Below are 12,769 nucleotides of genomic sequence, written 5' to 3'. Positions count from 1 at the left end.
GTGGCAATCGACATGCGCACATCCTCGAGCTCACATTGTACATGTAGTAAGTAGTTGTTTTCGGTTACCGAATCATAAAATCATGTACGTATGATTGATTTACAAAGCTCTAGTACCCCGCTATCTTGTGCTTTCTCATACCTGTTTAAATCCGAACACTCCCCTATCACCTCAAGTCGACTATAGGTACATGTACCTTACCAATACAGATACGTATCATCTTTTGTTCTCGGTTTTTATCCTCATCACGTCTATACTCCAGAAGACCTAAATAAACATCGGCAGTATGTCTTCATCTAAAGGTAGATATATGTGTTCCCTTCGCCTCAAGTATTCACTAGTTCGTTCTGACATAGATTCAGCTCCTCTTACCAGCGGTGACATTGTACTCGCTGCACGAAAAGAATTTCAAGACTGTTACTGGCCAGTTTGGCAGGCTATTAAAACTACATGGATAAATTATTCTCTGGAGCAACGAGAGAAATTCCTCACTAGATGCTGTAGGTATACTAAAGATGGACTTACTCGTGTTTTTCCAACTAAGGAATGTTCTGTAAGTTAAAGACAATTAATTAGTCTTTAATCTTTTGCATTTCTAATTACTATATTTTAGGATAAGTTTGAATTGAGACTCCATTACCTATGCACGACCGCCGATTTGTCCGTAAAAAAATTAATCATAGGAATTACACCCTTCGTATTGATGGGCTTTTATGCTGATTTCCCTCTACCTGAACTCCTCCCTACCGATTTGGAAAACGTGCTTAGATGTATCGAAGATCATAACTTAATTCACCCAGACGCTCGCAACGGGATGAAAATGGTATTTGAAGCCGGGAATTGGGGCAAAGTCTTGGAGACCAGAGCAGAAATACACGCATCCAATGCCAAGAAAGATGTTGATAACTCAGTCGCCGCACAAAAAAACGGATTGTTTACGAGCGAGAATGTGGGGCTCCTGTTACTTGAGCGTCAGCACTATATATATAAATTCTTCGAAACCTTTACAAGATACCTACAAACACTATTAATAGTGAAAAATTTCGAGGAACCAAAACTTGGCCGCGCTCGTAAATTCCCCTCAGATTCCGACACAAAAAGAGATCTCATAACAGGCACGAATTACAGGCCCGCATGGAATTGCCGTCCCCCGTATACAATGGATCCAAAATATGCTGATCTTATTGATGACGCTCACACAGCTCTTTTCTCGGTCCGTGACCATTGTACCTTCCTCCGCAACGAACCATTATATCTCTATCACGCTGTCAATAATTACCACCTATCGCACAGTATCTATCACTCGGATTCAGAATTCACCAAAAGAAGCCCCGATAATGACCCCATCATTATTACCTCCGCTGCTGTTCTGAATTACCTCAAGGATTCTTATGCACCACAAGCGTGCTGGAATCTCATCCATATGCTTTTAACTTCACGGGTCTTCCCTGTTTTTAGCCCTTTCAGAATTTGGAAAACCGCTGGCAAGGAGCTCAACCGTACACGAGCTAGGTTTCGTTGGTTTTTAATGGCCGATGAGAATTATGTGAGATATTACACTAGGACAGACCCCAAAGATCTTTCTAGAAAAAATCCTCCAATCATGAAGCTTAAGAAGACGATATCCATGAGAGATTTACAGAAGAAATCAGAGCTTACGGGCTGGATGTTATCGCTTGCGGAGGCCGCACTTACACCCAAAGATGTTTCAAAGCTGCTGAAAGAGATAAATGAGTACATTGAGAGAGTTCCGCGGACTCGTGAGAATATTTCAGAGGGGCTAGGGGAGGCTTTGGCTAATGTTTCTATAATTTCTATGTTTATGGATCGATGTGAAGATTTGTGGGGTTTACCAGTGTTGGTGACCCCCACTGCCATGGACACGCCGGACGATCAAGCGTCCTCGGACCCGGGTAGGGTTTGGAAGACGTTGGGTTGGGCGAACTGGTATTTTCCAGAATTTGACTTGAAAGGTCAGGTCAAAACAACCGGAGATTTTGCTCAAATAGCATACGCATGTATAAACGAGTTGCTCGAGAATTATGAAGTGGGGCTCAATACTCTGCCAACGTCGATTGGTTCATTTCATCCTACAGAATTTGGTGTTGGCCAACAGCTTAAGTCCATCTACCGGATGCTTGAGAGGAAACCTTCTCCACCAAAATCGGGTGCTCCTACCATCCTGGTAACAGCTTCTGCCCTCAAGACATTGCGCAAGATCTTTCGTGCTGAGCTTGATGGCACCATTACATGGTCCTCATTTGAGTTTGCTATGACCGATGCCGGATTCACTGTCAAAACAGACACGAGCGCGGCAAGGATTATTCCAAACAACTCGAATAATAATTGGAAGCAAATCAATATATATAGACCATATCCAACCGATCGGTTTGTGGGCTGGACACTGTTGGGGCTGAATCTAAAGCTTACAAAGAATTACAAATGGAATGAATCAACCTTCGGGCTTGCGAAAAAATAGTACCGAAATAGACTGGAGGATTGATATTCATGGATGGGACTTTGAACTTTGAGTATCGCATTATTCCGGATTGAAGTCTTGGAGGTACCACGAAACTACGCGTATCAAATTGTTTTCTCGAATGATAGTTAGTGCGTCGTACTACATCATGTATTATTGGTAATATCAGATGAGTTATCACTGATGCGCTGTTGTAGTTAGACATACGTCAGGATATATGGGCTGCAAACATCTTTGCAGATTACAAACATGCAGGAAGAGAGGATTATATACCAGGTGTGTTGCATTCGCTATTTTAGATCGTATCATACTTTGAATAAGTGGTACGGTTTTGCTTAATGATACACTGTATCAAAAAATTTTCACCTCTATCTTCTCGGAGTGCTTAAACAAGGTCACTAACCCAGTAAGACGTGGGGGGCTCGTGGTAGGCTGTAGATCACAGACCATCACTCGGGGTTTTCCACTTGCTATCTGATCTAACCGAGACTATATATTCATCTTGTACATGAAATGTAGTCATAAGCTAGTTCATCAGGTATAGTAGTCCGTGTACTATTAATTATTCCCTTCCAGTGCCATAATATCGCAGTTGGCTTGGCGCTACAGCTGGGATTAGATGAACAAGAGGGAAACAACACCCAGCCAGCCATAGGCATCCTACTATCTTGACCCCTTGTAAAGATGGGAGGAAAAGCTGCAAAAAGATAGTAGACTTCATTGGTAACTTTGATAGTGGTACATGGTAGTAGAGTACATATAATTTCTTTACCAATTAATCCCCGGAGAAGAATATAGATCATTAGATCCTATCCACAACACAACAGCATAGGTATACTACAATCACTGTTAAGATCTTGAATGGCTGGTGCCTCTTCTTGTAGATTCTACCTGCGGCCTAGAATATCTCCAGTGACTCCTCTGCAATAATTGCAATCACTGCATCCCCACGCAGATAATGTGTATTATTGGATCGCACTAGATATAGCAGTCTGTATCACGAGTCCTCAGTGCCCAATGTGGGCCATAAATCTCATTGAAGGGTACGCTGTCCCGGATAACACAAATTCTTTGAAGATGATTAGTGATTGTGACGACTTAGATTTGTGATCTTTTCAATAGGCCGAGGTTGGACTGGTGATAGAGTGAACGATCCTATCTTAATCGAGATGCTAGTTTACCCAATAGAGAGAGTACTATGCCCAAGCCTCGAGCCTTGCCAAATCCAAATTTGTAACAACTTTATCGGGGAAATAAGATCGAAGCTTCTGTCGCCGTGAGCTTACCCCGTTCGGCCATGGCGCGGTTTGCGTATCATTCTTATCATATACCGGTCTGAGGTTTAGTTCGTGAGATTCCTTTGGTGGTTAATTAGATCGAGCGTTTAAGCTGTAAATCTACATGTATGTAGCTAGGTGTTTTAACTCACTTGTCCTCGTTACAGCTCTGTGAGAGCTGATGGTACGATAGTGACGTAAAGGAGAGCCCCAGAGACGTGTGTACAAACAAAATGAGGTCCTGAGAGCGATTTCTCCAACTCAGCCACATAATTCTAGAGAGCCATTGACGGAGCTTCTTCCGCTTATGAGTACGCGCAACCTCTCGATGGAATCGAATCTGTTGTTGCAGATAAAGCTGACAAACTCAGGAACAAGATAATCATCATACGATATTCCCGTAGATCATTTAAGCTTGTTGGGAATACTAATCCTTGTCGGCAAGCCGAGGAGAATCCCGATGTGCTTGTGCGACAGAGGCTTTTGTTTCCCCTGAACTTGACCTCTTTGAGTAACAGAAAGCGTTGAGCTCATCACACACTTCAACAAACCATCGAACGTTGAAGAGAAGCAAGAAGGTGAAATGTTTATGTTTACTCAACAGGTGCAACCAATGCGCTCGGACCCTGCCCAGCCAGCCATCAGGGCGAATAGGGTTAGTTATGCTGCACCCTGCAGCTGGTCGACAACACAACCCCGCCGAGGAGCTTCCCTACATAAACTCCCCGCCACCAGCGACGGGATTCATTTCGTTTCGTTACTCTAACCCATCAACCTCCTTTCTTTGCATCAGCTTTTGTCTAATCGAACTCAATTCCATCATCTTTTTTTTTTTTTTTTTAATAATCTCTAAAAATGTCTGACGCTGTTTACATCGTTGCCGCCGCCAGAACTCCTCTGGGAGGTTTCCAGGGGTGAGTAGTAGCTTGAAAAAAAATCGTGCCGTTAGCCAGACAACTGACAATTCATCGCAAAATATCACAGTTCTTTGGCTTCTTTGACTGCCACTCAATTGGGAGCTCATGCCATTAAATCAGCTCTTGCTAAGGTCCCCCAGATCGAGCCCTCAGCGGTCGAGGAGGTCTTTATGGGAAATGTTCTCTCCGCAAAGTAAGACCGTTCTCTTTGAAATTGCATCCAATTGGGAACCAGAAACTCCCCTATAAGCTCTACAAACACTGACACAACTTTAAACAACAGCTTGGGACAGAACCCAGCTCGCCAGTGCGCCATTGGTGCTGGGCTTAAGGACACAACCGTCTGCACCACAGTGAACAAAGTCTGTGCCTCCAGTTTGAAGGCCATCATCCTTGGTGCCCAGACAATTCTTACTGGCTGCGCCGACATTGTCGTAGCTGGAGGAACTGAGTCTATGTCAAATACCCCATACTACATCCCCACCGCACGTTCCGGAGCCCGCTACGGAAACCAGCAGATAGTTGATGGTGTTGTTCGTGATGGTCTTTCAGACGCATACGACAACCAGGCAATGGGTTTCGCAGCTGAGAAGTGCGCCAATGACTACACATTCTCCAGGGAAGATCAGGATACCTATGCGATCAACTCATACGAGAAGGCCCAGGCCGCTGCAGCAAACGGTCTCTTCAAGAATGAGATTGCCCCAATTGAGGTTTCTGGAGGTAGAGGAAAGCCAAACAAGGTCATTGACTGCGATGACGAGCCCAAGAACGTAATTCTCCCGAATATCCATGACATTCTGCTCTACTGCGATATCTAACATATTCCCAGCTCAACGCCGAGAAACTCAAAACCGTCCGCCCTGTCTTCATTGCCACAGGTACCGTGACAGCTCCCAACGCCTCCCCCATCTCCGACGGAGCCTCTGCCGTTGTCCTTGTCTCTGCGGCAACTCTTGAGTCCCTTAACCTCACCCCTCTTGCCAAGATTCTCGGCTGGGGTGAGGCCGCCAAGCAGCCCTCAGAGTTCACTACCGCTCCCTCTCTCGCCATCCCCAAGGCTTTGAAGCACGCCAAGGTCTCCCAGGAGCAAATCGACTACTACGAGATCAACGAGGCTTTCTCAGTAGTTGCTCTTGCAAACTTGAAGATTCTCGGAATCGATGCCGAGAAGGTCAACGTTAATGGTGGTGCTGTCGCTCTTGGACATCCTCTTGGATGCTCTGGCGCAAGAATCGTCACCACATTGATAAATGTGCTCAAGCAGAAGGGCGGGAAGATCGGTGCCGCCGGTATCTGCAACGGTGGAGGTGGAGCTTCTGCGATCGTCATTGAGGCCTGTTAAAGAACTAAATATTTTTTTAAAGTTTATAATGTATTGGGGAATTTCGGAAATAAAAAAATATACAGGGCTTTGTCTTTTTCATGCATGATCTTTTAGCTTATAACTAACGGTTTAACTTTTATGTATTCATGAAATATCACACGGTGTAGTTTCTCTTCATTCGGGCTTTTGGCTAGAGTCACATACCCAGAACCAAATCGTTGTTATTCACTCCCGGCCGCTTTGAAAAAAATTCTATATCTACATAAAAGTCTTACCCCCGGGGTATATCAGGAAGAAAAAAATAAATTTGGTGTCTATTTTGCCTCTGCCTTCTCAGATTTCTCTGCCTTGGCCTTCGGCTTGGGGGCGCCCTTGCGCAATGAGGTGCTGCCGGCTGAGAGCTCCTTGGAGAAAGGAATAAATTCTGGGGCACCAGGAATGTATTTACGGAGAGGCTCGGGGATGTTCATACCCTATTCGACTCAGTACTCAATTCTTCTTCACTCGCTCAGGGGGACAATTGCTTACCTCCTCAGTCTGGTAGTTCTCCATCAAGCAGCACAGCGCCCTCTCGGTCGCACACAGCGTCGAGTTCAAGCAGTGGACATACTTCTTGTTCGCCTCGGTCTGGGTCTTTGTGCCGTACCTGATCTCGAGGTTCCTGGACTGGTAGTCAGTGCAGTTTGAGCAGGAGACAAGCTCCTTGTACTCGCCCTGGAAGGGGAACCAGGCCTCGAGATCGTACTTCTTGGCGGCGGCGTTGTTGAGCGCGCCGGAGACGATGGCGACGACGCGGTAGGGGATGCCGAGCGACTGGTAGAACTCCTCGCTGTAGGCGATCATCTTGTCGAATTCCTCCCATGACTTTTCGGGCTCGGTGATGACGAATTGCTCGACCTATTTGTTTATTGTCCGCTTTTAGCATCGGGGTAATGATAGTAGTAGTAGGTAGAGTAGAAGAAAGGAGAAGAAAGTAGGAACCTTTTCAAACTGGTGAACACGGAAAATACCCCATGCATCCTTCCCGTGCGACCCCGCCTCACGCCTATAGCACGACGAGAATCCCGCATAATGGATGGGCAGCTCCTTGCTCATCAGCCACTCGTCCGCATGCAGCGCCGAGATGGGCTGCTCGGAGGTGGCAATGAGGTACTTGTCGTTCTGCTCGTCGCCATCGACGACCTTGTAGAGCTCCTCGTCGAACTGCTCGAGCTGCGCCGTCTTGGCCATCATGTCCTTGAGCATGAACTGCGGGGCCTGCAGGGGGGTGTAGCCCTTCTCGGAGAGGAACTCGAGCCCGTAGTTGATGAGCGCCTGGTTGAGGAAGACGCCCCAGCGCTTGAGGAAGTAGCCGCGGTGGCCGACGACCTTGACGCCGCGCTCGGCCTCGTACCCGTCTAGCCGGGTCAGCACGTCGTGGTGCGAGAGGCAGTCGCGCTTCTCGACTTTAACGCCTTCGGGCGCCCAGGTGCGGATCAGTTTGTTGTCGTCCTGGTGGGGGGCCGTATTAGACTATCATGCATGCACTTGTACAGTTGCAGAGAAGGGAAGGGAAGAGAAGGTATTCACCTCATTGTTGCTCATGGGTACAGTGTCATGGACTAAGTTCCCGATCGTGCCCAACTTTGCGTTAAGGGTCTTCTCCTTCTCGACTGCGAGCGCCTCGAGATCCTTCTTCTCGGCTTCGAGCTTGACCTTCTTCTCGAGGAGCTCAGTCGCATCCTCCTTGGCCTGTTGTTATACCCGCGAGTTAGTGTGCAACCGTAAGGTGATATCTCATGAACCAGCGAGGTAGGTAGGTTACCTTCTTCTTGGCCCCGATCTCCTTTTGGTTGATGTTGATCTCGCTCCCCTTCTGGTTGACGTTGTATCTTGCTGCAGGTCGTCAGTAAGACCACTCAAAAAGGAAGACTCCTCCCCGCGCCCGCCCCGCACGCCTCCCCCAACGAAAAAGCTTACCGACTCTCGCGGCCTCAAACATCGCGATCACCTCGTCCACAGCTTCCACCGGGGCGTGTCTGCGGCGCTGACTCTCGCGGATCGCCTCTGGGTTTCCCCCCCTCGCCTCGATAAAGCTGAGAACGTCGAGCATGATTTCTTTCTTGCTTTGGGTTTAGAGCTGTTTGGACTAACGGGAAGAAAGAAAGAAAAGGGGCGGGTTGAACTGGGCGGGTTAATTGTGGTTGGTCGGTGGAAACAGAAAGGGCGGGGGAGGGGTATCAAACATTTTGATCTAGACTGGGCTGGAGAGATAACAGATCTGGGTTAGGGTTTTTGTGTCATGGTGAGTCACTCGAGGACGTTGATGCAGGGGCATGGCTTGGCGGGTTTGTTTGGGCGTTCCTGTTGTGCGCGCTATTTGTACTATTTTCAGGTGCAGTTGTTGTTGTTGGTCCGCTGGAGAGTATCCGCTCCTTTACCTACATGTACATATGTAATTATGCGTCACCCCTGCAATATATAAATAGGAAACGGATCGATACTCTGACAGACTACTCTACATCATCTTATACGTGATCTACGGAATTCGAAATTAAGAGCAATTAAGTCGAAATAAACCCGAACCCGAATCGTTTTCAAAATCCACAGAGGCCCTATTTATGAGAGATACACATGAAGAAGTTTGCTGCCCAGAGCTAGAACGATCGCGAACCTATTGTGAGTCCAAGTTTAACATCCTATGTACGGCGCAAAACCTCCAGTGGCATACTGTTTCTAGAACTTTCACGAACTGTTTGCTCCAGTAGGACCTGATCACAAGACTGACTTTGAGCGTCCCGCAGAATCGTATAGAGTTCACAAACACTCCAAGCTGTTCCTTATGACGCGTGCGTACCTCCCAGATATTTCCACGGCCGCGGCCTAGAGGAAACTAAAGTTTGATGAGATCACGATTACAGCTTTTGCACCTTGATAGAAAGCGCAATCAACCCGTCCGGGCAGCTATAAAAACACCTTTTTCTCGCCCTTGTTCACTCTTTTCTTTCTTTCCTCCTCATCATGTTCCTGCACCTTCTTGTACCCGCACTGACCGGTGGATGGTCTTTGGCCTTCATCGTGTCTGCGATCAGCCTACACATGGCATCTCTCCCTCCCTTCCTTTCCTTCTCTTCCTTCCCTCTAGCTCTTTGGCTCTATAGCCTATTAATTCAGTCGAACCTCTTGGATTCCACCAAGAGGATTCAGAAAAAGAAAGAGAAAAAGAAGAAAAAATCAAAGACTCAAAGGATCAAAGAAAGAATCATAGGAAAAAAAACCGAGAAAAAAAGAAAAAAAAAGAATCACAGAATTCGAAAAGAATCATAAAGAAAAATAAAGATCAAAGAAAAAGAATCAAAGAAAAGAATCAAAGAAAAGAATCAAAGAAAAGAATCAAAGAAAAAGAGTCGAAAAATATAAAAAGATCTAGAAAAAAAAAAAGAAGAAAAAAAGAAAAAGAAAACATATATAATAAAAAGAAAAAGGAAAAACATGGTTCTAATATGATTCAAAAAACTAAAAAAAAAAAAAAAATCAGAAAATCGACAAAAAAAACCAGAAAAAGACTAGAGAAATAAAAGTCAGAAAAAGTCGATAAAAGCCAGCCTAGTTAGCCTAGTATATATATTCATGTATTCAGCCTCCTCCCATGGCATCTTTCCTCCCCCCGGCTCTCATAGCCCTCCTAGCCTCTGCCCCACTTAGTATGCAGCCTGTTGGGTGCTACTGAATGGGTTCGAGATCAAGGAATCAAACCAAATGTATGTTTATATAGATGTCAATTGAAAATGACCTGCTTAGCAATGGTCTAAACCTCCAATCGATGGTGAAAATTATTTAGGTCCCTTACTAAGGCTCTTTGGTCTGGATACCTGAAGTGAATCTGTATATATATTGTGTGGTTCTTGAGCGTCGAAATAAATATTGGGCTGTGCTGACGGTTTTACCAGATTGGCACTCGTATACTCTTATATCGGAAACATGTACCTATCAGAAAACACGTACCGTGAGCCATACGCATTTAAGAAGTACTTCGAAAACGGCCCCCTGTGATACAAACGTCACAAAAGATCTAAAATGCAACATGCAGTCCACTAAGGTCCATCTCATGCCGATACAGCCAAGGACGTGAGAGGGAAAAGAAAGGTCTAAGACAGGAAGATTCTTTCTCCTGAGCTAGCTCGGGATGCTTATAGATCACCCAGATATGAACAGCTTGTAGCTAATAGCTTAATTGATCAGTTCTAGACGTCGACCGCATGCATCGTTGATCGAATTCTACTATTGAGCTTGAGCTGAATAATTGACATTAATGACAAAGTGGGCCGTTACCTGATGGAATTTGGAGAGCCATTAATTGCATTCACTTATAACTGAGAGTTCGTGGGAGTTGAATAGTGTGAATTATTGCACTAGCTGTTCATGGAATTAAAACCCTCATACTCACCACATCTATATAAACACCTCCACCGCGGCCGTACGTAACAACACATAGCCGTGAATTCGGGCTCGCCACATCACTTGTCTATCGAAAAGCGCCGTCCACTTTAAGGTACTTCAATTGTGCCAAGAGAGTATTTTATATCCCCTTTATCCCCTTATCTGCAATCAACTGGCCCGGCCTTACGATTAATGATGGGTACGAGACTCACATGTACAGTCCCGAGACTTTCTCGAGACCCTCGAGTGATGTTTCAATGATCCAAAGCGAGGGTGCTTTCTAATAGTTAGGTTTCCTCATACTGAGACTTCCTCATGCGCAGGCTCCTGAAAAATAAGGCGTGTATTTTGGCCCCAAATTATATCCACCATTCTTGCCAAGAACTTCTGGAAGTGAAGATTAACGGATTGAGGTATAAATTTCTACCTCAAATTTAGATTTAGTTTAGCTTATATTAGTTTCGCGCGAGACTTCCGAGACCATGATGGGACGAGACAAGACAAGACAAGACTTGGTGTAAAATGGTCTCCTATTGTCTCGTGCCCATCGTTACTTACGATCTGCCCCAGCGCCCACTGTATCAACAGTAGTTTCGGTAGCATAGAGATGGGGTTCGATTCCTCCCGAGGGTTGCTGTATTTCTGCTTAGAAATCACTTTTTGCTGCAGGAATGTAGATGAAGCAAGAGATACATAACCGTAAAGTCATCATAGATTTATATACAGAGAAGAAGGGGATATAGAATTAATTAGGTCAGGTACTCGTCCTTCTCATCCTTAATGCTTGAGGATCAGAAAAGAGCGGTGCACTCCCCCTATCAGCTAGTACATGTAGCTGTCTCGACACATTGCATTCACAGGAGGTTCACGGGGACCATGGACCCAAATCAAGTATATGATGGCGGAGTTATACTCTGTTTTACGCCTTTACACCGAGCTCTGTGGGTGCGCAGGATTCATCCTCTGGTGCCCGCTTTGGCGGCGTTTGTTTCGACCCTCGGGAGAGTGCTTTCCTTGGAAACCTGTACGTATGTGGTCCAGACAACCAGCCGAGTGTCTTTTTATGAGATTTCCCTATTAATTTTGTGTTAGTGGAATCAGTATTATCCTGCGGGATTAATTCTTATTATACCAGGTCCATTATTCTTCTGTTCGGTCCCAGATTTAACCAGAAGCGCTCTTTTTTCTTGGAGACCTGTAGGGTTTAGCTAGGAAGCTGTGTATCCCCCCGAGAAGCTCTTCTACTTACTTACTTATGTTAGTGGATGATCGACCGATCCAGAATTATTGTTCTGGGTTATATATCCATGTGCATATATGTATGAAATTTAAATTCCTACCAAGACATCGATGATACTCTTCTTCTTTGGTCCTCTAGTAGTTCCTAATAACCTCAGTCTGAACCACTTGGCTGTCCTGGCTCGCATTATTCACTGCCCTTGTCTCTTCCGACGCCATACTCCTAGCCATACCGCGCACACAATTAGTATCGCCCAAAACTCTAGAAGCTAACACCAATCTACCCACAGCTAATCTGTAATCAAGACCACCATAATCGTACTCTTCATTCTCTGCACCCCCGCCACAGACTCCTGCAACTTCATCTCCCTCTGGTCCCATTCAAGCAACACGCCAAACCAACCCCTATCTTTCGGGTTGTTGAGCCTCACCAGCTCACGCATGTACTCGTCCAGAACTCTGTCAAGCCACCACATGGCTGATGAGCCGGGATTGGAGTTGGAATGGTCTTGTACGGACTTGAGGAGCCTTTCGAGGTCTGTGAGCTCAGCAAAGAGATTTTCGGAAGCTTTGAGGATACGCTCGGAGATGAAGCCGCGATTGCGGCCAAATTCAACGAGATTACAAATAAATTCCCCAACTGAGAAAACGTTGGCGATTAGGCCGAAGATTTCGGCCATTGGGAGTACTAGTATGGTGCCCTCAGTTATAGATTGCTGCCCGGGATGCCTATGTTGCGCGCGTTGAGGAATAATGAGAATCAAGTATATATTCGGCTGCTTATCAGACAGGATAGAGAGATAGATGATAATATTGCTGCTTAGTTCAGTCAATAGGCGGGTATATATGGATATATATATACAAAATGGCTGTGTTTATATTATCGATCTCTATGTGCTCCCGTGATCGAGTTCTTCTCCCAGGTGGAGTAGCATGACCTGGGGATACAGCATATATAGACGGCTACGTAAATGATTATATCTTTGGTATGGCGATCTATAGCTATACACAATATACATATCTACAGGCCTAAGGCTGGCCCGCGTGATGATATGCCCTTCACAGCCCATAACAAGGCGGATAAATGTTATCGACCACCACCTACCCATGG

General features: G+C 45.6%; 4 protein-coding genes across 4 annotated transcripts; 2 read left to right on the top strand and 2 right to left on the bottom strand.

Moving 5' to 3' along the window:
- Window positions 1-286: 286 nt before the first annotated feature.
- Window positions 287-2,479, top strand: LAJ45_05505 (uncharacterized protein; the record flags this gene model as incomplete). The annotated part of the gene is made up of 3 exons (XM_046115076.1): window positions 287-302; window positions 363-553; window positions 614-2,479. 3 exons carry the CDS (start codon window positions 287-289, stop codon window positions 2,477-2,479), a joined length of 2,073 nt encoding a protein of 690 aa, XP_045971598.1.
- A 2,132-nt stretch (window positions 2,480-4,611) lies between these two features.
- LAJ45_05504 (uncharacterized protein) lies at window positions 4,612-6,018 on the top strand (the record flags this gene model as incomplete). The annotated part of the gene is made up of 4 exons (XM_046115075.1): window positions 4,612-4,670; window positions 4,741-4,866; window positions 4,957-5,446; window positions 5,506-6,018. The coding sequence occupies 4 exons, from the start codon at window positions 4,612-4,614 to the stop codon at window positions 6,016-6,018; spliced, it is 1,188 nt and encodes a 395-aa protein (XP_045971597.1).
- A 296-nt stretch (window positions 6,019-6,314) lies between these two features.
- On the bottom strand, window positions 6,315-8,092 carry LAJ45_05503 (uncharacterized protein; the record flags this gene model as incomplete). Its single annotated transcript, XM_046115074.1, has 6 exons — window positions 6,315-6,473; window positions 6,529-6,897; window positions 6,982-7,491; window positions 7,570-7,731; window positions 7,805-7,875; window positions 7,960-8,092. 6 exons carry the CDS (start codon window positions 8,090-8,092, stop codon window positions 6,315-6,317), a joined length of 1,404 nt encoding a protein of 467 aa, XP_045971596.1.
- A 3,856-nt stretch (window positions 8,093-11,948) lies between these two features.
- LAJ45_05502 (uncharacterized protein) lies at window positions 11,949-12,338 on the bottom strand (the record flags this gene model as incomplete). The annotated part of the gene is made up of 1 exon (XM_046115073.1): window positions 11,949-12,338. One exon carries the CDS (start codon window positions 12,336-12,338, stop codon window positions 11,949-11,951), a length of 390 nt encoding a protein of 129 aa, XP_045971595.1.
- Between the last annotated feature and the right edge of the window lie 431 nt (window positions 12,339-12,769).

The sequence above is a fragment of the Morchella importuna genome, assembly GCF_003444635.1.
Source record: "Morchella importuna strain M04M26 chromosome Unknown Morimp01GS015, whole genome shotgun sequence".
Taxonomy (NCBI): Eukaryota; Fungi; Ascomycota; class Pezizomycetes; order Pezizales; family Morchellaceae; genus Morchella; species Morchella importuna.
This window is presented reverse-complemented; position numbering and strand designations above follow the sequence as displayed.